The sequence below is a fragment of the Drosophila suzukii genome, chromosome 3, assembly GCF_043229965.1.
Source record: "Drosophila suzukii chromosome 3, CBGP_Dsuzu_IsoJpt1.0, whole genome shotgun sequence".
NCBI classification, from domain to species: Eukaryota; Metazoa; Arthropoda; class Insecta; order Diptera; family Drosophilidae; genus Drosophila; species Drosophila suzukii.
In genome coordinates, this window is record NC_092082.1 from 6,176,878 (window position 1) to 6,203,084 (window position 26,207).

At 40.0% G+C, this 26,207-nt stretch overlaps 4 protein-coding genes and 1 long non-coding RNA gene across 18 annotated transcripts in view; 4 read left to right on the forward strand and 1 right to left on the reverse strand.

Annotated features, from left to right (window-relative positions):
- Nucleotides 1-17,169, forward strand: part of Plp (Pericentrin-like protein) — a 28,856-nt gene extending 11,687 nt beyond the window's left edge. For 3 of the 13 annotated variants that reach the window (XM_065865064.2, XM_065865053.2, XM_065865055.2), the window contains exons 4-14: nt 140-280; nt 452-667; nt 6,063-6,188; nt 6,502-7,665; nt 7,856-8,023; nt 9,207-9,230; nt 9,345-10,010; nt 12,689-13,393; nt 13,504-15,653; nt 15,716-15,826; nt 16,431-17,169. In XM_065865064.2, coding sequence (XP_065721136.2) covers nt 140-280; nt 452-667; nt 6,063-6,188; nt 6,502-7,665; nt 7,856-8,023; nt 9,207-9,230; nt 9,345-10,010; nt 12,689-13,393; nt 13,504-15,653; nt 15,716-15,826; nt 16,431-16,737 — 5,778 coding nt within the window. In that variant the 3' untranslated portion in view covers nt 16,738-17,169. Of the gene's footprint in view, nt 1-139; nt 281-451; nt 668-2,538; nt 2,862-6,062; nt 6,189-6,501; nt 7,666-7,855; nt 8,024-9,206; nt 9,231-9,344; nt 10,011-12,688; nt 13,394-13,503; nt 15,654-15,715; nt 15,827-15,910; nt 15,991-16,430 lie in introns of those variants that run through there. The other 10 variants (XM_065865056.2, XM_065865057.2, XM_065865061.2 and 7 more) reach the window with 9 other exon arrangements.
- Or71a (Odorant receptor 71a) lies at nt 3,750-4,994 on the forward strand. Its single transcript, NM_001328602.1, is given in 3 exon segments — nt 3,750-4,565; nt 4,623-4,889; nt 4,941-4,994. Coding segments are annotated over 3 exon segments (1,137 nt in total).
- Nucleotides 10,155-10,855, reverse strand: LOC108012959 (uncharacterized). The gene is made up of 2 exons (XR_010654132.2): nt 10,687-10,855; nt 10,155-10,624 (listed from the first exon to the last, which is right to left on the reverse strand). It is a non-coding gene; the product is annotated as an uncharacterized lncRNA (long non-coding RNA).
- Nucleotides 17,170-18,778: 1,609 nt separating the features above from the next.
- Nucleotides 18,779-26,207, forward strand: part of Sytbeta (Synaptotagmin beta) — a 59,781-nt gene continuing 52,352 nt past the window's right edge. Inside the window, exon 1 of the mRNA XM_036815315.3 lies at nt 18,779-19,015. The gene's annotated coding sequence lies outside the window, so the exon portion shown is untranslated. The remainder of the gene's footprint in view (nt 19,016-26,207) is intronic.
- Nucleotides 23,237-24,112, forward strand: LOC108013369 (uncharacterized). Of its 2 annotated transcripts, XM_070996308.1 has the most exons (2): nt 23,237-23,953; nt 24,014-24,112. In XM_070996308.1, exons 1-2 carry the CDS (start codon nt 23,273-23,275, stop codon nt 24,059-24,061), a joined length of 729 nt encoding a protein of 242 aa, XP_070852409.1. In that variant the 5' UTR covers nt 23,237-23,272; the 3' UTR covers nt 24,062-24,112. The 2 variants fall into 2 exon arrangements, with proteins under 2 accessions (XP_070852409.1, XP_016934677.3); XM_017079188.4 differs by having other exon boundaries at nt 23,237-24,112.

Consider the following 26,207-nt stretch of genomic DNA (forward strand, 5'->3'; position numbering starts at 1 on the left):
TTACATTTTAACCAGCTTTTTGACTAAAGTATTAGAACATCACTCCAAAAAATATTAATGTGTCGTAAATTTTGTTATAAATATTATTTTAAAATGTTTATATTTTTAATAATAATATGTTTCTATTTCTCTTTTGTAGAACTCTCCGGACATATCCGACCTGAAGGTATTTTACCAATCTCATATTAAGGAGCTAAAACGCGCTCACGAGGATCAGGTGCGCAAGCTGAGCGATCGCATAAAGTTCTATGAACGCCGCCAGGGTGACGATGACTATAAGGTGTGTATCAACCTTTTTAAATCTCATACATACATTCCAAGCTTGTTTTGACTAACTGAGCTAACTGCATGTCCATTCTTGTTTTTCTCTCCGAATTTTATAACCCAATAAAATAAACTAAACCAATTGTAACTACCTGCAATCAACACCCGAATGTAAAAACTAACCCAGCCTGCAACCGAATCGCCCACTCCTACCTGCCCGGAAAAGGGTCCCGAGGAGGGACTCGCGAATACCTCCCTGATCATCATTGATGAGGACGAGTTGAACTTTAATAACGAATCCCAGGTGATCCAGCGGATTATCGAGGAGTATGAAAGGAGGTTGCAGGAGCAATTGGCTTTGGCTCGTCAGGATATCGCCACCGAGTTGGAGCAGCAGATTCAGGTGAGCTAAATAAAAGGATAGGTGCATCATGTGGCATGGCTTTTATTGTTCAAACTCATCGCATGTTTTTTGTTACTCAAATCATAAGACATACCATGTCATTTAACCGAAATTTACTTTAAACCAACATTGATAGGTATAATTTTCAGCAGCAGTCTTTCTTTAATTTTGTTTTTATATTAGAAAACATACCTATTTGGAACCATAGTAACCATAGAGATTTGAAATTGTATACATGACTTTTTTTTGCGTGAATTTTATACAAACAGATTTAATTAAAACCTTCTATAGGTAATTAGGAATTCTAAAAATGACCAAAGTAAACGTAGTTTGGTGATTCACTTTAATGATTAGTATAATCTTAAAGTATCTCCCTTCTACAAATCTCTCGGCGAGCATAAATTATTTTTAAACGCGCTGCACGAAGCTCACATGAAAAAAACGTGCGAAATTTGTCAAGCAGCCAAATTTGCAAATGAAAGCAAGAGGAAAAATAAAAAGGGGCTAAAAACAGAGCAACATGAAAATCATGCTGCCACAAACGTGTGCCAAAAGAACTTTCAACTCACTTCGAATTATGTAGCATTAAATCAGTGTGCACTTTGATACCTGGGCATGCCTCTATTTATACCCGCCAGTCAATGATCCCCTCGAGTCGTTGACAGATGCCTCAATCCTTTCCAGCAGCCGCATCGTTCCTCACAACCTCACCAAATATGGTGGCCACGTGTCATCTGATGGATGGGATAAATAGAGAAGACCTCCCCTTTGATGGCGCCTTACCGAGACACTTTTTATTGTTCTTCTGTACGACACCAAAATAAATCCATCGAAGGTCAAAGACTGCTGGATTTGCTATTGAGTTGACAGTGAACATTGGTTAAAGGTCACATCGATGGGGAAAATATATTCTGTGAAAAGATCACTAAGGTTTTTTCAACTAAAAGATAGAATAGGGATAATAGATTGATTAACAAAAAATATTTTGAAGTTTCCAACTGCATTTATGTAATATCATATATGAATATTATATCCAATCTAGAAGATCTTATTCAACTACAATAGTATCTTGTGTTTTTTTTTTACGCATTATTCAAATACCGAACTCAAATCATTCTGGTACAAAACCCTACAACTGTTCACCAAAAATTTGCCGCCCCACTTATGCTGTCAGAAAATAGTTTTTTATATGTATCATGTGGGGTCTTTATGCCGATCGTTCTGTTTGCCAACAGCAAATTTCGCAGACATTCTGTGGACTGTATGACAATATACAATATATATAAACAAGACAAGAAAAGAGCGCGCCAAATTCTCATTGAAAGACAAACATGTGCTCGTCCTGTTGTCAAAGCATAATATTTTATTTACTTCACACCAATCTAATGAAGTCATGATATGGAGCTCATAAAGTCAAAGCAGGAAGTGTGGCTCAGATGGGGATTAACGAAAGGGGAAAAGGGGAGCATAAACACCCCCACACTCGAAAGAGTGGTTCTGTCTACCTAACTTCAAAATTAACGCTCATAAATTTGAATTAATTCCAACACGCACGGAAAAAGAGAGGGAAAGTAAGCAGTGCGCCGAACTGCTTGCGGCGATCTCTATGGATTTCTCCCGATCTCTGGCAATGCGAGGAGAAAAGTGGAGCGGAAACACCCCCACACAAAAGAGAGAGTGGTTCGACTACCTATATTTTCAAAAATAACGCTCATACTATAAATTTAAAATTATTCCAACACGCACAGAATGAGAGGGGAAGCAAGCAGTAAACTGCTTGATGCTTTCTCTCCCGATCTCTGGCACTCTCCGCCGACTTTCATTTATAATGGGCTGCCTGTTTTGGGTGGCGTTCAGTCTTTCCCGTTACTTCAATGCGTGCGTACGTCTATGTGTACCAGACAATTCATTCATCCAAATAAAATACAATCTCACTATCTGAGAGTGAGAGAGAATTCTAGCTATAGATTCTACAGATCTTCGCGATCTTCAAGTGGTTCTTGTGAAGAGCAAAATAGGCAAATCATTGCCAAAAAGTGGAAAATAATTATACATACAAACAACTAAATTAAGTGGTTTTATTGTGTCCATTAATTGGAAATTTGTGTTCGTGCGTAGATTCAAATCTAACGGTTTTTGGTGTGTTGAGATATTGATGAAAGGAAACTACGAATCTAAAAAAGGAACTTCAAAAGTAAGCAAAAGGAAATGACTAAACAAACTACACTTTTTAAGAGTCCATCACTCAAAAAGACTCCCAAAAAACACACAGACTAAATAAACAAACAGTCTGCACTTTGTCAAAGACTTGTCTTTCTCCCAATTGACTTGAAAAGTCGTTGCCCTTTCTCCCCAAAAAAAGGAAATTAAAACCGAAGAATTCCCATTTCCAGTCGCAATCGGTCCATGAGGAGTTTATTTTTGTTCAAGGCGCAAAATTTTCGGCTTCTCTTGGAATCTTTATTTGGGTTATATTTAGTCAACTTCCCGGGCCCCAAGAAAATGCTTGTTGAAGTCCTAGTATCGATTTTCACTTTGGGTTATATCCTAAAACACAGGAATTGATTGAGGGTCTCTAAATAAAGATTATAGATTGGTACTTGGAATAGGTTTGATTGAGATGATTGTTAATTGGATTGAATTTGATGAACATTATTTGTAATCTATCCAGTTTTTATAGTCCTTAACAGTCAGCTTTGGGAATTAGCATTCTTAAGGCTTATAAAATTCAGATTCCTGATAGCATTTTTATTGATGACCAGTTTATTAAAAATATCGCATACACTTACCTTTCCAAAAGGAACTTTCTTTAGAAATCAAAAAAATCTACAGATATCACCCTTAATACTAATAGATTTAATATCCAATATTGAAAGGTTTCCCAACGTCACTTCTGGGTCTCTAAAGTGCAATAAAGATACATGTAAAACCAACCAACTGGCTTGACTAAGTGAATTTTAATTGAAAAGTCGAGGAACCAGAACCGCCCCTAAAATTAAGCAATTAAGAAAATCAATTAGGATAGCCCTATATAAAGAAATTTCGAAAAGGGATTATATTAATAACAGTTTGAACTTGCAACATGGATTACGACCGAATTCGACCAGTGCGACACTTGACAGGAATTCTGGAATGGTGGCGTCTTTGGCCAAAGAGAGGCTCGATTTCTAGGCCGGATTGGACTAATTGGCGAGGATATCTTCTGCACATTCCCTTTACCTTGCTCTTTATGGTCCTTTTGTGGGTGGAGGCCATGATGAGCAGGGATATAGAACATACAGCCGATGTGCTTCTGATCTGCTTGACCACAACTGCTTTGGGGGCTAAAATGCTGAATAACTGGAAATATGCCCATGTGGCCCAAAAGATTTTAAACGAATGGAGCACCTCGGATCTTTTTGAGTTAAGAAGCAAACAGGAAGTGGAAATGTGGAAATTCGAGCACCGAAGATACAGACGCGTCTTCATTTTCTATGGTTTATGTAGTGGTGGTGTTATTCCTTTAATTGTGATCCAACCTCTGTTTGATATTCCTAATCGGTTGCCCTTTTGGATGTGGACACCCTTCAATTGGCATCAGCCGAATCTGTTTTGGTATCCATTTATTTATGAGGCCATAACCATTCCGATTGTCTGCATTTGCAATATTACCATGGATGGTATTAATTGGTATATGATGTTGCATCTATCGCTCTGTTTGCGAATGTTGGGTCAGCGATTGAGTAGCCTTCGGCATGATGATAAAAAACTAAAGGAGAAGTTCTTGGAATTGGTGCATGTGCATCATCGACTTAAACTACAGTCTTTGGACATTGAGAACTTTATTTCGAAGAGTACTTTCACCCAAATTCTGGTCAGTTCCTTGATAATTTGCTTCACCATATACAGTATGCAGATGGTCAGTATAAAGATGTGAATTTGTTTTCCGGTTATAACTGTGATAATTCTTATATAGAGACCCGTCACCCAGGATCTGCCGGGATTTGCTGCCATGATCCAGTATTTATTAGCTATGATCATGCAAATTATGCTACCCAGCATTTATGGTAATGCCGTCATCGATTCTGCACATATGTTGACCGATTGTATGTATAATTCTGATTGGCCGGATATGAATCCCCGAATCCGTCGACTCATTCTTATGTTTATGGTCTACTTAAATCGTCCCATGGCCTTGAAAGCCGGTGGCTTTTTTCATGTTGGCTTGCCTCTTTTTACCAAGGTTGTAAAGTTTTATCCAGAGATTTTTTTATAAGACATCTTTATTTTTTAGACCATGAATCAAGCCTATAGCCTGCTAGCCTTGCTACTCAACATGAACCAATAGGAAAGAAGTCGTACTCTATAAAACACTCTGCTTTCTATTTTGGATTAGTCAAAAGATTTCGCAGCTCGTTTGGAGATTTATTGCCGCGTCTTGTTATGCAAAGATCTAAAAATATATTGTAGCATTGCACAAAATACACGTATTCCTTTATATACTATATGTTGAGTGCACATGAAATGTAGAATTGCAAGTGACGAAAATAAAATTAAAATTTTACTTACACAATGATTGTGGGGAAAAGCTCTGGCAATACGTGTTATTTCCAAATAAACAAGGGAATGTATCCAGGAAGTAATTTAAACTGCGTTTTGGGACTTTAAGACCAATCTTACTTATGATTTCTAGAAAATCTTAGGACATCTTACAAATTAAATGCCTCAATGCTTTTATTATATTTTTCCAATCCAATTTAATCATGATTATCAAAATCTGTACCTCACTGTTTGCCTACGCAAAAGCCCCAAGTAAATATTGGAAAATATTGAAAACAAAGAAAACTCACAATCTGCCGGGATCATGACCCTTTAGTAAGAAATCGAGAGAACGATTGGGAGAGGTAGAGCAAAACCACAGAGATAAGACAGCTCGATGATGATAGCTCATTGAATTGCTTTTAAATCGTCATCTTTAAGCTATATTTAATTGTATTTAGTGCGATTTTATGTTTATTCCATGAGTGAGGGTGTGTAGGCTCATCCAAAAATAAACCCCAACTCCATCCACTCCCTTTTTCTCTTCTTTTTTTCTCCGTTTGGGTGGGGAAGATTTTTATTAAGATTTATGTATCTGGTTCGGTTTCCGTCTTTGCCACCCTCAAGGGACTCGACACACTCGGATGTATCTCCGACTTTGGATGATCCACATCATTTCCCATCTATATCATGTAAATATTTTGACTCGAAACCATTAATATTTATACTCTGGTGAAAGGCGGGAAAAAGTTTCTTTCGAAAGCTTGATCTGTCTCCGAATTTTCCATGCAATATGCAGCCGAATGTTGCAACAGCTTTTCACACATTGTTCATAAACAAAAGTTTTTTAATCCATGTAAACAATTTGCATTTTCAGAATTTGTTGTCGGAGAATACTGTGGATGATCAACATTGGCCCAAGGAGCTGATCTTGCTGCGCGAGAAGTTTACGGCCAAGAGTCAACTGGAGATCACTCAGCTGAATATTAAACATGCCGACGAGGTGAGTATCCAATGGATAGGGATTGTATCTAGTATCCAAAAGATTGTATTCGTTCGATTGTATTTATTACCCAATGGTATTAAACATTCAAATTTTGTTCAATACTCGATAGATGTGGATTTTATTACGTATCAAAAATATATTGATTGTATATATTACCAAATGGATAATACTTAAATTATCTTGTGCAGTAAAAACTTAATACTTAATTGTTAGGAATTACATTTAAATTAGGTTTTTACCTCTAAAAACTTAATTACTTTTTAAAATCAATGTTATACATAATAACCTCAATGTTTGTCCTCCCCCGCAGATGTCGCGCATGAAACTGGAATACGAAAAGCAGCTGAATCGGAAGAACAAGCGTCACCTGACCTTCGACGCGACTCGTGACCTGGAGCAGGCGATCTGCGAACGGGATGGATTGAGGGAGCTGTCTAAGAGTTTCCGCAGCGTGATCTGCCGGCTGGCCAAATGTGTTGCCAACTGTGAGGAGGACCTGAATAACACCCTCTCCGAGGAGGTGCAACGCCTGCTGTTCCACAGTCGCAGCCAAGATGCGGGTGACGATCTGGAGATCACCCTCAGCGGCTCCCTGAACAACACAAAGCAAATGCTCCGAGTGCCGGATGTGCACAGTCTGCTGGAAGTTGTGGAGGATCCCAGTTTGGTGCAGTTCATCGACAGCAAGAGCAACGAAGAGCCAAGTGAGGATTTCGATTTGAATGATTGCCTGGAGCGCTTGAAGTCGGAAGCCTCCTATCTGTTGCATTTGTCAGAGGACTTGAATAAACAGCGACCACACGATGAGTCCTCGGAGCACCTGGACGAGCCGGAAAAGCAAGAGCATGAGCTCTGCTGCGAGGCGGAGGATGGTCTGAAGACCACAGCGGCTGTGCAGCAGCCAGTCCTGACCAAATTCCTGCGCACAAACTCCCTTAATGATCAGCAAATGGGCGTGGCCAGTCAGCGGAAGAACAGCAATCCGGAGGCGGGAAAAACACATACCTCACTGCCTCCAGATCTTCAGCAGCATGCGGGCAATGCCTCGGAGCTATCCTTCCAGCTAGTGCAGCTCAAGAACCGCTTGATTAAATCGGAGGCGGATCGCCAGAATTTACAGCAGCAATTGAGTCACACTATTGATCGCAATGCAGAATTGGGGCAGGAGCTGCAGGCCCTCAGGGATCAGCTTTCCCAGCTGAATTCCCTTAACCACACGGACTACAATGAGGGCTATGGCCTGGGGCCCATGAAGAGCCTGCAGGAACAGGGATTGGATCAATCATCAGCCAGTTTTCTAGCCCTCCAGGAGCGGGCGCGCCATTTGCTCTCATCGTCTCCTGTAAAGGAGCCACCTTCAAGGGATCAGGCGAATTCCACAGTCAACTTGCTGCAAATGATCGAAGACTTTTGCCGCGAGGGCGACAAAGTGGTGGAGTGTGGCAAGAAGGATCGCGAGGATTTGCAATCCCAGGTGAGTTCAGCAAAGATCTTCCAAAAGATCATCTTCCCTTTTTGAGTTTTCCCACCTTTTTACTTTGAGTGCTAAACGCATGACCCAAAATAAATTCGAGTAGTCTGTAAGCCAGGTTATTTACGAAATTACCACCCTTTCGATACCCTCTCCTTTGACCTATAACCACAAACACCACACACAAACACAGATCGATACCGCTGACAAGCAGCTGAAGGATACCAGGCGATTCCTGGAGGATCAGGCCGCCGAGCGCGAACAAGAGCGCGACGAGTTCCAGCGCGAAATCGAGCGGCTGAAGGCTCAGTTGCGCGACAAAGAGAAGGAGCACAGCTCCTATGCCAATGCCTCCGAGGAGGTGAGTCCCTTCCACGGTTCCTATCTATGATCTCTGATCTCTGGGATCTTGATCTTGATTTTGGTCTTGGTTTGACTTTCGTTTTGCGTTTTTGCCTGGGTTCACAAAGTCTTTTCCTCTATCTCTTCATGTCTCTCTATTTGTATTCTTTCTATAATTTGGTTATATTATTTTTCCATAGCATTAGTTTTGGTTATAAGTTTGGTTATAGGCATATACATATTTAAGTATACCCAGCATGTGGCCTTCCTTTTTATTAACTGACACAATTCCGCACATTTACCAAATATTAACACAAAATTCTGGAAGCCATTAAAGTCATTTCCTCGAAGAGTTTACCAATTCGCATGGGGCACCTGTTCGGCGTAATTCAATTGTAAATCCCCTGAGGGGCTTTTCAACGGAGTCAAGGGCAGCATCCATTCATGTATACCTATATATGCCAAAGCTTTTGTAAGCATGTTGCCGACATATTTATAGATCCCAAGATATAGCCACTTAAGAGTGTGCGAGGCGGAGTCTTTCAATACGATTCCATTTAGCCAATCCACCTCAAGTTGAAGATCTCAAGGGGGTTGGGAATTATTTCAATGTCGCCCTGATATATGCACTTTGTTTCAAAATGATCTATGAGGTGTTGTTACAACATGCTGTGAGTAATTAATAAGTGGAAAATTAAGATTGATTTCTTTGTTCTGGTTTGGATTATTTCAAAATATTGAATGTGATTTATAAGCATGTAAATTAGCCTTCAATTGTTTCCAAATAGTTCTGAAAATTAAGTTATATTATCGTTTAAAAATTATGTATGCATAATTGAGAACTTTGCAACTGTGTTATTTCTTATTTCATTTATGGGTTTTTGGTCACAATTCTTAAGTCTTTTAATAATAAGTTGTATTTCTGATTTATTTAATATATGCCTAATTATATTATTTTGTATTTAACCGCAAGATTTTTTGGTCAAAGGTTTTAAATAATACATATCTCATCCTTGTTTTCTTTATTTTATTAATAATTATATCTAATAGCCAAAAATCCTCAATGTTATTTGTGTTAACCAAACTGAATAATATATTTGTAACTCTTTGCATGCACCCAATAAACCAAACCGCAATTAAAATTAAAATCCTGTAATTGCACCTGTTTCCTTTCCCCACTGCGTGCACCCTCAAAAAAATAGTTGAAGTTAGCGAAGCGAAAGCATGTAAGTTTGTCACTAATCCGGAAATCCGCACCCGCACACTTTTCATCACATTGCTCCATAAATGCATACTCATTTTTCAAAAACCATACTCATATATTTTATATTTTTATACAGTATGCACAGCTGGAAGCACAGTTTAGAGAGGTTAATCATCAACTCAGCGAGTCGAATGCCAAGCGGGATAAGTTCGAGGTGGAGCTGAAGGCCTCGATTGACAAGATCTTTGTGCTGCGCGAGATCATCTCGGAACTGGAGACCCAAGTCCAAACCAAGGCTCTCAACGAACAAGTTCTGGGCGAGAAGGCCAAGCAGTTGGAGGAGTATGTGAGTCTGCAGATGAGGGACAATGATGCCCTGCAGCAGGAAGTGCACAGCTTGAAGACAGACATTGGAGAGGGCTATCAGTCCCGTATACGATTGCTGGAGGAAAAGCTGCAGCAGGGTAGACCATCCGCAGAACAAGGCTCGGTTTTGAGTCAGGTGGCGGAGAAGCTGCGAGATATTGAGACCACATTGGATCAGAAGACCAAGATTCTGGAATCCCTGCACAACTCCAACACGGTCTCCAATTCGGGCAGCTTAAGTGTCACCGAAGATGTTTCCATACATGGCAGTAAGGAGCCCACGGCAGCGGGTTCACCCTCGCATACATCACTCACGGTGGAAGGTGTCCAGCGGGTCACCGAGAAGCTGGACCGGCACACTCGCGTGGAGGAGGCGGCCATCAAGCGGATTCGCGACCTGGAGATGCAGGTCCATCAATTGCGAGCCGGCTGCGTGGTAAGTACATCGAAAAAAGTATAAAAAAATCTTATAAAGATGAAAAATGTAAGACATTTGAAATTTTATTAATGCTTTTGAGATTGAATGAATTCCACCCTATATAATTAAAAACCACCAATGACGTTTTTGATTTTCGACGGCTTCAGAATTTTGTAAAATATAATGTTAGCATATATAGATAAATTTAAAATACATTTACAACCATTACTCTTTGTTTGTTATAACAATTCGAAAAATGTCATGACCAATGTAGAACTGATTTCCAGAGGCCTTCAGGATAAACACTTGTGAGAAGTTGATGGGCATAATACCTTCCCACAACATAGATCCAATAACATGGACCAGCACTGAGCCATCAAGGGTTGGCTGTGCATCCACAGAAGTTATCTGCCGTTCGATCTTCTTAATGCACAGGCTGTCTAATTTTTCTAGAATCTTTTTCGCTCCCTTTATCTGTAGTCCGTCCAATGTCATTAGCGAATCGGTATCGCTATAGAACGTTGGCAAATTCTTATGATTAATTTCATTATCATATGCACTATAATATTGTTCAACGAAAGTCTTTGCAATAGTCTCGAACTGCGGATTCATCTTGACGGCAGCGTTCAGTTCTTTGTGAGAGCTGATAAAGTTAAATGACTAAAAAACTAATAGTAAATGAAAAAATACTTACCAAAATTTTTGTTAGCTAAAATATATAATTGAAGTTGATGTTTTGTATGCTCTAACTGTTTTAGTAATATTGCTAGTATGAAACAATTCGACCAGCTTACTTTACATTCTGTTTTCCGGCTAAAGTTTCATCTCTCCTCTTCAGAAATCTTTAATTTGATTTTTTTTTAATTTTAACGTACTTGCAATATTTAGTTTGAACTGGTTCGTGTACCTGCTTTGGCGCGAATCATCCCGTGCACCCACCACTTTCGAACTCGAATCGCTTATGCGCGCGTCTTTGCTAAATCGTTTAAATTTAAAATTCAACGGTTGGTCGCAAAGTATATTTAGATGCTTTCTCTCTTGTTTTTCCACACTCACGCAACTGAGCATCCAGAAGAATTTTCGTATGATATGCCCTCTTAGTTTTCTCGATCGAAAGCATCTCTTAGTTGCCTTCTGAATGGCACTGTGAACGGTTGAATCGGGAGAAATGTTCGCATCTATATAAATAATTTTGGATCACAAACTCAATATTAACCAGATATATTTATATATAGTTTGGTTCAAATTGATCTAATAATTTGGTTGCAAGTTGCGGAAGTTACTGAAATGTTTCAGGGTCCAAAGATTCCGCTGCGAGTGAGTTTTTCAGTTGGAGCTTTTAATATCCGATCAAGGTTTCTGAGTGCCACAATTGATGTGCCGCAGCGAATGTTTATTTATTTTGATGAATTCCGCTGAAGGCAATCATAATATAAATAAATATATAATTTAATTTGTTGTGCCACCAGTTGTCATAATGCATTCATTGTGGCCATTGAGTGCGATTGTTCTGGTTGAGATATGTGATTTATGGCAAAAAGTTTTGGGAATTTGGCACACGCTGTCACATAAATATATCGCTCCCTGTTCCTTTTTTTCAAATGCCCGGTTTGTTCCACTTCAAAAATAGATGCATATTCTGTGCCCCGCCCTCTTTTTTATTCCACTTAAAAAATCGAATGTAAAACAAATCGTTTGGCGCCTCTGGCACCTGCCACATTTCCATCATCCACTTTTTGTCACTCCGGAATCTTTTGCCATAACAAAAAAAAAAAGGAAAACACAAACCCAGCTTGTTTACAATATGCATTCTCGCACTGAGGCCCAATTGATGCACTAATATGCGGTAATGCCTCCATAAATATCTTTATGCTATGGCACGCATCCCGCTGAGTTGTTTGGAAAAAGGGGAGATTGAATGGCTGAAAAGGGGCTGCAGATTGCTGGCGAAGCTGCATTCATACCCGCATGAATATAAATGGATCAAACCGAGTAAACAACTGCAAAGAGATGCAAGTACAAAGGGAAAGATACCGAGAACAGTGGGGGAATTTCTAACTAGCCAGATGCATTTTAAAGTGCGTATCTATCGACATTCAATCTGCATAAAATGTTTTTAAATAACACTTATTAAATTCAAGAAGAATAAACTTCAAAACAAAAATTAAAATTAATAAATCGAGTTGAATTTCTTATATTTCTTTTTTTTGTTTAATTAAAATTTCCAAAAAGATATCATTTTCTGCTATTATGATTCATTAAACAAACAAAACTGTCATTCAAATAAAAGCAAATTTGTTTAAGGTTTGATAAGAAAGTTGCGAAATATATTTATAACACTTTCCGCTTCAAGCTTTATTAAAAATTCACTTTTATTGTTTTAAATTTTCTCCTATAACAACCACGGTGCGGAGAGATAAGATACATATATTCACTTTAATTGAAGTTGGAAAGGGTTAAATGCAGATGAAGCCAACGGTCAAATGGTCGGCCATTGACTCACCCACGATCATCAGGAAAAACAAACTGACAACCAGAAATAACCACTTGATCAAGTAGAATCCTACAACTATATCTATAGAAAAATGTGATTTTCTTTAATTATTATTATTAAGAGGAATTATAGAAACTTCCCAAATTAAATATAGTTCCATTTTATTAAAATATTAAACTAAATTGATTTTATTTTTTAACAGGAACTTCAACATGAACGGGACTCCCTGCAGGGTCGAATGGATGAGCAGACCCAGCGGATATCGACACTCCAAAATCGCCTGGAGGAGCAGCGCCAGCGGGCGGAGCAACTGCATCGTGCCGGCACCTCCGATTTGAATACCCGAGTCCATGAACTCCAGGGTGAAGTCCAGAATCTCAGCGAGCAACTGTCTGCGCGGGACAAACAGATGGCCACCCTGCGGCAGCAATTGCAGCGCAGCAAAGAGGAGATAATGCGACTGGAGGCGGAAGTCACAGTGCGCACCCAACCCGATCGCAGTCTGGTGGACAAACTGCAGGCCGAAGTGCAGCAGAGGGGAGCAGAGATTGCCAAACTGAAGGATAAGATACGCACGGAGATGATCAACCGTCTGGCCGTTCCGGATCTAATGGAGACCATGCTGGCGGACAAGAACGATGAGATTGATCACCTGCGCGATCAACTGGAGGCCAAGGAGAAGGAACTACAGGCGGCGCATCAGGATGGCAGCCTCATCTCATCCCCGGCAGGAGCAGCAAGCAAGCAGGAAGGTAGCGGTGGCAAGTTGAGTGCCCGTACGCTCAGCGATATCGGATCGATTACCGAGTTCCCCGAGCCGGATGTGGATCGCCGAGCAGCCATGCGAAGTATCAACGCTCCCCTCCAGATGAGCGATGGTGCGGGCGTCTTCCTGCACCAGACAATGGTGAGTGCCGGCCACTTTTATTAAGGATATAAGGATTACCCTTTATATAAGTGGCTGACTTTGTATTTGTACCTATAGAACCACTTTTAATATTTATTTTTTGGTTACAGGAAACCTCCAAAGAGGCGGTGGCCAATTTAACGCACAAGCGCACCGACGACCTGAGCGGTTTCATGGCTCCTTATCCGGTCAACACCTTCGAGCATCCTCACTACTTCCAGGCCCTGGGAGTTACTGCCCAGAGCAGCGATGGCCTCACACCTGGTCTGGTGCCCAGGCAGATTAACTTCTCCAATCTTACAGAGGATTCAAAGGTGAAGGCGTCCAGTTTGCTGATGCGTACACCGGAAATGCCAAGACCCATGACACCTCCCGAAGTCCAGCAATTGCGCCTTAAGCTCTCTAATTTGGAAACGGAAAAGCAGACACAGCAAAGTGAATTGGCGATCAAGTTGCAGGCTCTGCAAAAGGAATTGCAGCAGGAGAAGGAGAAGCTGAGCCGTCAGGCCCAAAGTCTGCAAAGCCATGAGGAGAGTGAAGTCAAGTATAGGCTACGTATTGAGTCCCTAGAGTCCAAGATCCTGGATACAGCTGCCCAGGCAGCTAGCGATCGAGAGAATCTCCGCAAGGAACTGAATTGCGTTAGTGCTGCCCATGAACAATGTGAAGATGCGGCAGCTGCTCGAAAGAGGGAGCTGGAAATCCTCAATAGCGAAGTCAAGATTAAGGCTGATCAGCTACAAGCTGCTCTCAGGCGTATTGGAGATCTGGAGCTGCAGGTTCTAACATTAGAGCGGGAATTGGAGCGCTTGAAGAATAGTGAGAACAGTTCGAAGCAGTATTCGGTGGACGAGATTGCCCAGCAGGTGGAAAAGGAATTAAACTACTCCGCCCAGCTGGATTCCAATATCCTGAAAGCTATCGAAAGCGAAGAGGAGAATAATCTCGACAAGAAGCAGCAGAAGGGAGTACAGACAGAGGAGGAGACCTTGCCAGGAACGGGAAATGGAACCGACGACGAGAACTTCACCGGCGAGCGGGAACTGCTCAATCAATTGGAAGCCCTTCGTGCTCAGTTGGCAGTGGAACGTGAGCAATGCGAGGCAATGACCAAGGAGCTTCTTGGTGAGAAACAGCACTCGCAGGACATTCAAGAGCAGGATGTAATCATCATAGAGGCTATGAGGAAACGCCTGGAAACTGCTCTGGACGCAGAAGATGAGCTCCACAAGCAGTTGGATCAGGAACGGGAACGCTGCGAGCGTCTACAAACCCAGTTGACTTCCCTTCAGCGAGCGGAAAGTCGAAGGAATAGTTCTCTTCTGCTCAAGTCACCTGGTGACTCACCCAGAAAATCCCCAAGAGCTGATTTCGAATCTGAACTCGGAGATCGTCTGCGCAGTGAAATCAAACTGTTGGCTGCTCAGAATGAGCGGGAACGGGAGAGGTCAGCGGATGCTCAGCGGAGCAGTGAGCGGGAACGTCAGCGATATGAAAAAGAGCTGCAGGAGAGAGTGGCCTACTGCGAACGTCTTAAACAGGAGATGGAGAAGTTATCCCGCGACAAGGACTCCGCTGAATCGGAGCTGGAGCACTTCAACGAACGCCTTACCCTGCAAGCCGGCGAGATTGAGAGCTTGGAGGCCAGGCTAGTCACTCTCCAGGAGGCGGAGACGCGAAGAGCCAACACACGCACCCGCCAGCACCAGGAGAACGTGAAACTCCAGGCCGAGATCCATGAACTTAAGTCCAAACTGTTAAACGCTGAGGCAGCTAGGGATTGCCTCGAACAAAAGGTCACCCAGCTCCGCTTCGATGTGAGTCGCTCCGGTCAGAGGGAAGCTAAGCTAGCTGAAGCCTTGGCGCATGCCAATGATCGATTGGCCCACAGCACCGATGACAATGTTCCGGCACAGTTTCTGCAGAAGATGAAGGAGATCAATACGCTGCTGGCGGAGAATACCCAGGAGAACCGGCAGATGGCCGAGACCGTCCAGTTTTTGGTGGGCGAGCGAATTGCCCTGCAAAAGAAGTGCGATGAGTTGGGTGGCGCTGGCAACACCAACGTTACTGAGCTGGAGGAGCGCTGCCGGCAGCTGATCGGTCGATATTTGCGGGTGGAGTCGCATCGCAAGGCGCTGGTCTACCAGAAGAGGTATCTGAAGCTCACTTTGGAGGGCTACCAGGCCAGTGAGCAGTTGGCACTGCAGAACCTTCGAGGTGCGCAACCCACCCAGCGAAATATTAAAAAGAAGTTCAAGTAGGTGTTTGGATTTATTGGAAATGTAGATATGGATTTTAATGTTTTCTTTTTTTTTTTAGGACTGTGGCCCTGGCGATCATTGCCATCCAGCGAATCAAATACATTGGACGCATTTGGCACACAGGCAAGCGGATTGTGAGCAAGTCGGTCTTCACAATAACCCAGCAGAGGTGAGATTCATCTAGGTTTACCTATCAAACGACTTGCTGTACATAGAAGCCTTGCCATAATCCTCATTCTCTCGTCCCTTTAAGCTCTAAGATGCCCCTAGTGACCGTCAATATGAAAGTTAAACTAAGACAGGGCGATTCAGCCAAGAAATAGAGGCCTCAAGGTCTGGGTTCCTAAGTGAAAGCACATGATTTTGGTTCACCTAAACTAGAGCATATATTAGAGTATAAAATAGAAGTAGTTCAATTTATTTAACTTTAATTTAGTTAATTAATTCACTTTGGGAATGGAAAAGGGTTCACTTTATAACCTTTTGCGAATTATGGCTTTCACATAATTAAAATAAGGCGCACATATAATTTTTTAGATATTTACAAATATTATTTTAGATGCCAATAAGTAATACAACTTTTGTTTTGTACAGATCATCAATTATACAAACTTGCGGATCAGGAAACTTTTTTTATTTGAATTAAATCGTAATTTAACCAGGGATCACTGAAGCGTAAATTCAACTTATTCAAATTCACTTTAAACTAAAAAACAATCACCCACTCACTTTAATTTTGTACGAATGAAAACTAATTTGAGTTATCTTTTTAGAAGTCCGGGACTCAACCTGAACGTGGCGCCGCCCCAGTCCCCGCTGCCTGGACCCAACTCAAACCTACCCACCAATAATAACAACCTCATGGGCCGTCTAAGCTATGCGCCCCTCTCACCGCCGATGGTTAATTACAGCACCGTGCAGCCAATAATGCTGCCATCGGATTTTACCCTCCAAGCGCCAACATCTTCGTTGCAGAGCACCATTGCCAACAATAATGGTGAGAACAGCTTGCCATCGCTGGCGAGATTGGACTGGCCAACTATGCAAAAACCGAAAAGAGCTCATGCGCGGCATCACTGAAGCCAGAGAGTATACCATATAGCCTTCTAGGAAAGCTCAACTGAGGCCCCAACTCTAAGTGAAGCCATATCGAAGACACTCTGCAGCATCAAGCAAGCATCAAGGATGCCAGGACAAGCGATCCATTTTAGTGTTAATTACCTGTACCATTTGTCCCCCAAAACCTAGTCTTAAGCTGTTGTAAACCTACTTTAAGCGTACGCGCAAGCACACCAAACTTAGACATGTAATCGTCTGTAAGTGTTATTTGTATTTACCGCCCAAGTGTAGCCATAAGCATAAACCTAATCCCTGTCCCAGTATTTTGATTGGTTCGACTGACTATTGGCTGACAAATCCCAAAGTCATTTATGTTTAATTTTATTTTTTTGGGTTTTGACTGTATAAGTTTCTGATAAGTTGATTAAACCAAAATTGATTTCATATTGAAAAGGTTTCTCTTTATTATTTTCTGTACATACATGGAATGTGCCTTAAGTGTGAGGATTCACTGGACAATTAAGAATTCGATTCACCACCTCATTCAAATAAAGGTTAAAACGTTAATGATGTAAAAATGCTTTGCGTATACTTGATATGCCGAAATGAACAGGGGAAGTGAGTATGCAAAAAATGAATTAATTTGTAAATGAGTATTGAATGACATTTTATTTAAAGAAAGCGGAAAGCAAATTAGTTCCATAATAAGGAAGCGTTTATTTATAGATATATAGATACAGCCAAAACGAAATTTAAGATACCGAGTGATAAAGAAATCTCAATAACAAGGTAAAAGCCCACTCCTTATACTTGACTTGCCCAAATTAGAAGAAAGGTAAATAAGCACTTCCAGCTTAGGGACATAAACAAAAAGACTACTCAACAATATGCCAAGGGGCAAAATTGATGCAGCTGTTCCAATTTCGCAATGCCGGTTGAGCTCAACAGGTTGAGGGGTTGATCGGGCAAATGTCAAGTGCTGCAAGGCCACCTAAGCCGGACATAAAGTAAAGTACCGCGCCTCAGGGCGGCTCTTCGTCAAATGAACGCAAAAGCTGCAATGTTTTTGCACGTCCAGCAGGGATTCGGTCTAAAACCACCCTCCCTTAACCCTCTTTAGGCCAAGGCGTGTGTAAGCTGCGAAATTGAAAATGCCCTTTTCTTATATTAAAGGGGAAAGTGTGTAGCCTTGCTATTACATTTAGTTGGCTATCAATATTTTGTTAATAACTAACTATTTTTTTATATTTATCTTCTTATTTCTATTAAATTTGATAAGTTATAAATAGGTTTAGTAATAATTTAATTTTTGAAAGACAACCTTAAATTCTTATTACCTAAAAAATAAAAATTAGATTTACAAAGATATAAAAGGATTTTTTAATATTTTTTGTAGCTAAAAATTTAGCTTAAAGCTTGTATTAAGGATAAGGCTTTTTCCAATTTTCATGTTTAAAAATGGAAGTAGCCATATTTTATTACAATTTATGTGTACAGTGAACACAAACTGATTTGAATACTTTTATATTTTAGGTGGAACCCATGTTTATAGGAACCCCAATATTTTATTCTTATTAAACTGAATTGATTTTATTTATGCTATTCCCTTTATTTTGTTTATCCGAAAGCTCTACAGCTCGCTAAGAAAGTTAAGATATCCTTTACGATACCCTTGATAATTGCTGGCCAGCTCGTTATCAGCCGCAGCAGCAGGCCGCCCACTGATAAGGAGTCGCGGAGCTTTCCACTCGGCCGGAGCCGAAGATGGCCGAGGGCTTACGGCCGGAAAAGCAGAGCTTTTCCTGCAACAACCGTGGAATCGGCGTTGGACAGGCAGAAATCGCTAACATATGGTAGCGTTGAATGGCGCATCGTCTAGCATTGGCTATCCTGTCGTTGTGGCAAGCGGTCCTTTCTCTAGCATCCTGCCTCTCTGGTCCTGTCACTTTGGTCACCGCGGTTGCGAACGGTTTCGATTTGGATTCGGGTCTTGTTTTTGGTTTTCCCTCGACGCGGTGCGTGCCAGGTTAAAATGAGATTCATTCGCCTGCCGCTTGAATAGATATAACAAATATTTGGAAAATAAACTCAGTGAATACGATTATTGCGGTTTCGGTTCTGCGATTTTCCTCGATTTGCATATGCCAAGGGCTTTTTCTTTTGAATATTAACGATCTGTGCCAAAGGAGATGATTAATTATCCAGATTTTGGGCAAAATAAACAATAAAAATCATTTTGTAAACAATTAATTGTTGTGAAAAAAGAGCTGCGAAAGTTGCAAGAAAACAGTATAAAAAGGTAAGGAACCTTTAACTTATTTTATTTAAAAAGGTAGATACAAAAATCAAGCATTTAGAGCAATCCTATGATATTTTAAGCATTCAAAATGTATACTTATATTTAATTATTTGAATTTCTTTATAGAAGTGTATACAAAATTAAAAGACAAAAGCAAGCATTGAAAAATTGAGGAAATATTTATCCGACAAGTATATTTTATTATAAAGTATGGTTTAAAATTCAAACAACTCGGGAATATTTATATTTTGTCACCTGCCATTTAAGCAAAGTCTTAAATTCCAGACAAATAAAATGTTCATGCTGAAACCAATTAGAAGTTCAAATAAATGTTCTTCTATTCTTCTCTCAAATTTATTTTCCCAATTTTCCAACTGAAAGTGTTTCAAGTTTAAGATGGCTCTGTCACTTTAAGCCATCGCCAAACAACTCAGAAGAAGTGAACATGGTGGGATGGGGACGTCGATGAAGAAATCCAATTTGATAAGTAATCGCATCAGCCAAAAGCCTTGAAATTCGCAGTTAAAGCGAATTCGAGCCCCTAATCCCAGCCATTTAAACACTAAAGCGACCAAAGCCAGCATTTTTTTATGTTTCGCAAAAGGCCCTTTGCCTGTTGAATATTTACCATTCAAGTTGTTATTTTCTCGTTCAATATTTTTTGTCAATGGTCTGGGATTTGGCTTATTAAATCTGTGATTGTTTGCCTGGTGGGTGGAAAGCACCAAAAAAGCTGGCCAGGTCAAAGGCCAAAGTAGTTTAAGAGTCCTTTGATTGGGGTCCTCTGCTGTTACACATATTTTTTTGCATTTCCTGAGAGTGAAAGTTTGCTTTTCGTTTCGCTTCCCTATCGCACATATGTATCTGTTATTTGTTGATAAGATAGTTGTTCCTTATCTAGGGATAATATACGGGTATTCAATGTACAATCCTGCTCCATATTCGTTACGCCTCTGCAGATTTTTTTTTTCTGCCTCGGTTAGTAGGCGTTACATAGAATTGTAGACCTAAATGTTGTTATGGTTTTTTCTTTTTTTTTTGTCTATCTAATGACGTCAAACATTGGCTCATAATTAGGGTGTGTGATCAACAGGTAAGGTTAATGTTGCTGTGGCAATTTTCGAATTTATAAGTTGTTAATTATTGTGTCCTAGTCCTGTGGCCAAAACTTAACCGAGGCAACAAAGTTTTGCTGATGCCTGTGCCCAGGATGTGGGGTTGCATGCTTGGATGGCTTCGCTGTCACCAGGCGTTGAAAAGGACATGAAAGCGAGAAGGAGCTGGGAAACCAAGAGGTTGAGAGTGGAGCAGGAGTGAAGACAGCCAGTCGATGGCGAGACAGCTTGTCACTGGCATGTCCAGGGCTTAAATTTCATCCTTCACGCTTCCCTGCCAGCAACACCCAAGTTCATTATTGTTAATTCCACTGCCCCGAAAGGCAGTGCACTCGCTTTAAGTTTTTTAATTATGCCGCCTGCTTGAGTGCCGGGCTTAATCCGTTTTAAAGGCGGGCGGGCATGCATGGCGTATGCGCGATGGGGAATATTGTGATTTCCTTGCTGTCTGGCAAAGCGAAGGATAAAATACACTGCAACTTTACGACATGGTCAGACAATTGGATTTAAGTTATCTTTAGATTTTATGGATTTCTATTTTTTAATTTATTAAGGCTTTGTATTTCAGTAATGAATGTAACGCGGGCCTACACTGCGTATGGTTGATCTGCAAATTTAAAATTTTTAGCCCACCCAAAACTGCACTTCTTGATTCCATAACTTGGTCTTTTGGGTCCCGATTTCAAAGTGTCATACCTCTATGAATTTGTGTTGGAATTGTCATAATTCTACATTTAAATCTTTCTTTTTACTGAGGGTCAAAATTTTAACCCATTTTCATGTTCGATTTTTTCGTATATCCAATGACTTTCAGAATGGGACCCCAAAACTGAACTTCTAGATTCCATAACTTGAGTTATTGTATTCCGATTTAGACGTTGGATACCTCTATGAGTTTGTGGTTGAATTATCTAATAATCTGAATTTAAATTATTCTTTTTAACGAGGGTCAGAAATTTCACCCGTTTTCATGTTCAATTTTGACGTATTTCCAATGGTGTTCGAAATAAGACCCCAAAACTGGAATTCTAGATTCCATAACTTGAGTTATTGTTGTCCGATTTAGAAGTGGGATACCTCTACGGATTTGTGTTTGAATTATCTAATAATCTGCATTTAAATTATTCTTTTTAACGAGAGTCAGAGTTTTGACCCATTTTCATGTTCGATTTTTTCGTATTTCCAATGGTTGAAGAATGGGACCCCAAAACTGAATTTCCAAAATTCATAACTTGAGTAATTGTTGTCCGTTTCAAACATGGGATACCTCTATGGATTTGTGTTTGAATTATTTAATAATCTGCATTTAAAATATTCTTTTTAACGAGGGTCAAAATTTTAGCCCATTTTCATGTTTGATATTTCCGTTCTTCCAATAGCTTTAAGAATAGGACCCCAAAACGAAACTTCTAAACTTCATAACTTCAGTTATTGTTGTCCAATTAAAACGTGGGATACCTCTATGGATTTGTGTTTGAATTATCTAATAATCTGCATTTAAATTTTTCCTTTTAACGAGGGTCAGAATTTTAACCCATTTTCATGTTCGATATTTCCGTTTTTCCAATAGCTTTTAGAATATGACCCCAAAACTGCACTTCTAGATTCCATAACTTGAGTTATTGTAATCCGATTTAGACATGGGATACCTCTATGGATTTGTGTTTGAATTGTCTAATAATCTGCATTTAAATTATTCTTTTTGACGAGGGTCAGAGTTTTAACACATTTTCATGTTCAATTTTTTTGTATTTCCAATGGCATTCAGAATTGGACCCAAAAATTGAACTTCTAAATTCCATAACTTGAGTTATTGTTGTCCGATTTAGACGTGGGATACCTCTATGGATTTGTGTTTGAATTATCTAATAATCTGCATTTAAATATTTTTTTTTACTAAGGGTCCAAATTTTGACCCATTTTCATGATCGATTTTTTCGTATTTCCAATGGCTTTCAGAATGGGACCCCAAAACTGAACTTCTAGATTCCATAACTTGAGTTATTGTATTCCGATTTAGACGTGGTATACCTCTATGGATTCGTGTTTGAAATATCTAATAATCTGCATTTAAATATTTATTTTTACTGAGGGTCAAAATTTTGACCCATTTCCATGTTCGATATTCCCGTTTTTCCAATGGCTTTCAGAATGGGACCCCAAAACTGAACTTCTAGATTCCATAACTTGAGGTTTTGTATTCCGATTTAGACGTGGGATACCTCTTTGGATTTGTGTTTGAATTATCTAATAATCTGCACTTAAATTATTCTTTTTAACGAGGGTCAGAGTTTTAACACATTTTCATGTTCGATATTTCCATTTTTGCAATGGCTTCAGAAGGGGAGCCAAAAACGGCACTTGTAAATTCGATAACTTGAGTTATCAGATGCCGATTTCGACGTGGGTTATCTCTATGAACTTGTGGTTAAATTCTTTAATAATCTACACAAAAACTGATCTTTTATTTTTTTTAACCCATTTTCATGTTTATCTGAAAGTTTTGCCGAAACTTTCAAACTGTCGCCTACAGACGTGTGTGCAAAGTAGTGGCTTCTAAGTTTCTTTCTATATATATAAAGAATATTTTAAAGCATTTAAGAACTTAAATGTATTTCGGTCAGAATTTAAGGAAAGTTCTATAACACAATTTTCTGATTGAGGTAAATTACATAAAGTACCCAATAGTAAGCTGATAAGACAAATATTAATTATATCCGTAGGATGTCTCTCCAAAAACGGGAGATTTAGGAATCCGATAGATGTAATTACTCGACTTTTGTCGAAATTGAAACCCGGAATTGGAACTCACATTCAAGACTTTTTAATTGCCGAATTGTATAGACAATAGAACAGATGGGGACGCCAAACACACAAAGAAGTTGGCAAACCGCTAATGACAACTATTCAACCAAATCTGTTTTCATATACCCCGACCGCCGAGAACCCAACTAAGCAAATATGAAACTACGCAAAACATGGTTAAATAATTTGCAGGGATTCTCAGACACAAAAATTTAGTTGAATCAATATTTGGACCAATTAAAAAGAAAAGTAAATTAAAGCCGAAAAAGAGAAGCTCTATAAAACGGAGAACTTGAGACACTGAAGACCAGTTGAAAGAGGTTGTTCATTTAGAGAAATGCGTCTGTTTGTGGCTTTGGTTTGTGTCAGTTTGGTAGCCGTTTCCTCGGGCCAGCTGTCCCTTCGGGGAAGATTGGCTCGCTCCGCCAATCTGGCGGTGGAGCAGCCAACTTTGCTGGCCAAGACTGCGGGAATTGTTCCCTCTGTGCTGGTGAAGAATGCCGGAATTGTTCCTTCCGTGCTGGTTAAGAATACCGCCGCAATTGTTCCGGCTGTGGATGTGGCTGCCGATGTCGCAGCCCCAAGCATCTTGCCCCAGGTTGCCAGTGCCAACATCTTGCCCTACTATCCTGGCTACTGGCCCGATTACGGATCTTCCAATGCAGGCTGGTATCCCGGTGCCTGGAACGCTCCCAGCTATCCCAGCTGGAACAACAACTACAACGGCTACAACAACTACAACGGCTACAATGGCTACAGTGGCTACAATGGCTACTACGACTACGGAACTCCCTACCTGGCCAGGCCTCGTTTTGTCAAGCCCGTGGTGACCTCCGCCGTGGCCCCCGCCGTGCTCCCCGCAGTGCTCCCCGCCGTGATCCCCGCCGTGACCTCCTCCTTGATCCCCTCGGCTTCGTCCTCATCCTCCTCCACCACCACCACCACAGCCATCACTGAGTCTGGTAATAGCTCCAGTGACGACTCCTCCACTGAAGCTGCCGCCGCTGTTTCCGAGCAGGCTGTGCCCGAGCAGGCTGAGCCCGAGCAGGCTGTTCCCGAGCAGGCTGTTCCCGAGCAGGCTGTTCCCGAGCAGGCTGAGCCCGTGTACTCCACCCAGGTGATCTAAGGAGCCAGAGGGATGGGATAGTAATAAAGTTATGTACATATTGAGCAAATACTACGATATATTTTAATTTATTAGATTTTAGTTTGGGATGGTTTCTTATTACTAACCTTTTATCTTCAAAAATCACTTTATAATTATTATGGAAGTCATTATTGGATATAAAAAGTATGTTGAACAGCTGATCTAATGAGCCAGCTGGATGAGATAGTAATAAAGTTATGTACACATTGAGCAAATGAAAAAATTTATTTTGACTTACAAGACTTTATTTTAGGATTGTGGTTTTTTAATTTTAGTTACTTTTGGATCTTTAATCCAAAATTGTTGGATCTAAAAAGTAGTTATATAAACAGTTTTTGATCAACACAAGTATTTAATATTTTCGAAAAGCAATTTTTCTAAATTTTCAAAAATTTGTTAACTTTATTTATTTTTGACAGGGGCATCAAAATCACTTTATAACATTTTATTAACAGTTCCTAACATTTTCATTATATGATTTTAAAAGGGATTAGAAAAACTGTTATATTTTGAAGAAAAGGTTTTAAAAACAGTAGCATTTTTGGTTATGAAAACCAATTTGTAATCAAACCAGGTATATTTTGGTTCTTATAAAAAAGAAATAATAGAAATAAAAGTAATTAGACCTTAGATATTTTTAAACTCCCTTTGATTTAGGTATTTTTCCGTAGTTAAATATTAATTTAGGACCACTTCATATCCCGAACCAGAACGAGTACCCGGGCTATCTTATCACAGATTGTATTCTATACGCTGTTTGTGGCATTGAGTAGAGTGCAAACACAGGGCTCAGTGGGGCATTAAAGGTGCGAAATCCACTGGCATGTGGACAACCAGTTCTGACCAGCCCCAAACCCAGATGTAACCGGCCGGCAAACAGCCTGCCATATGGCGCAATATTGAAATATCCAATCAAAATGTTAATTCGAGGATAGAAGCAGATAGAAGAAGTGGAAATCAAAGGACCGTTTTTTTTTCGCCTAGGTCCTGGTATTGTTTTTACGGATCCTGGATCCCAGGATCGACTCACTTCAGGTGCAATTTTCAATCGAAATTTGATGGGTTTTTATGTAAATTTACGATACAATTTGGGCGCGAGATGGATTTCAACAAAAATAAAAAACCCTTTCACACTTGTTGATTCATTAAACGGCGGGGCTGAATGGGAAAATACATAAAACGAAGGGGTTTATTGTTATTTTTGCTCTCAACTTGTTTGTATACAAAAATTTGTTTTGTTTTTGCCTATGTAACCGGAGCATATTGAGGGACTTTCTATGCTCGCTGGAAATGTGGGAGTTGGGATGGCAGTGACGTGCTTTCTGCTCCATGTTTATTTTTAGGGTTTTGGCCGGGACTTAGGTTCTGGCGCCATCGGACCACTCCCTCTCCAGGACCCCCCTCCGAAAACCACCCCTAAAATCCCCGCCCCCAATTTTCTCTACGCGCTTTCATAGAGCTTTGGGCTATGCAAATGAATTAATGCCCATGAAAGTTCGCGTTGAATGAAGTGAGTACGTTATTGTGCAGTTTCGCTTAATTGCATTAATTAGACATGTAAATGCCAAAAGTTGAACTACAAATGCTCTTTCTATTTCTGGACCTAACTTAAGTACTTGACCTGCTCAATATTGTCAACTTGTAAACTTTGCCATTTATGCAAATATTAAAAAATAGGTTTAAATGTTGACTTCAAAGAAGAAGCACCTATTTGCTTAAGAACTTTTGTCTATTTACAAAGTGAAAAACAATATAATTATTACAAATTGTTATTATTATTATTGTATGTCATTATTAGCTGAAAACATCTAAAATAGTAGAAACTTCGTCTACGCTAAGCAAACATTTTAAAAATATATTATATAGAGTCTATCATATAAAACTAAGCCCCTAGCCCTTAAAATACATTTTTAATTTTATAAACAGCAGCTGTAAAAGAATGAATAGTGTTAAAGCTATGAGAAACTATCACTCATAATCGTAAAATCCCACAATCGTTAAATATATAAAACACAAAACTAGGATAAATGAAGATGCTCTTGTTAATCAATAGTTGGCTAAGTGTTATTTCTTTATTCGAATCACAATGTCGGGCCTAATAAGCTGAAAGTAATGGATAAACATC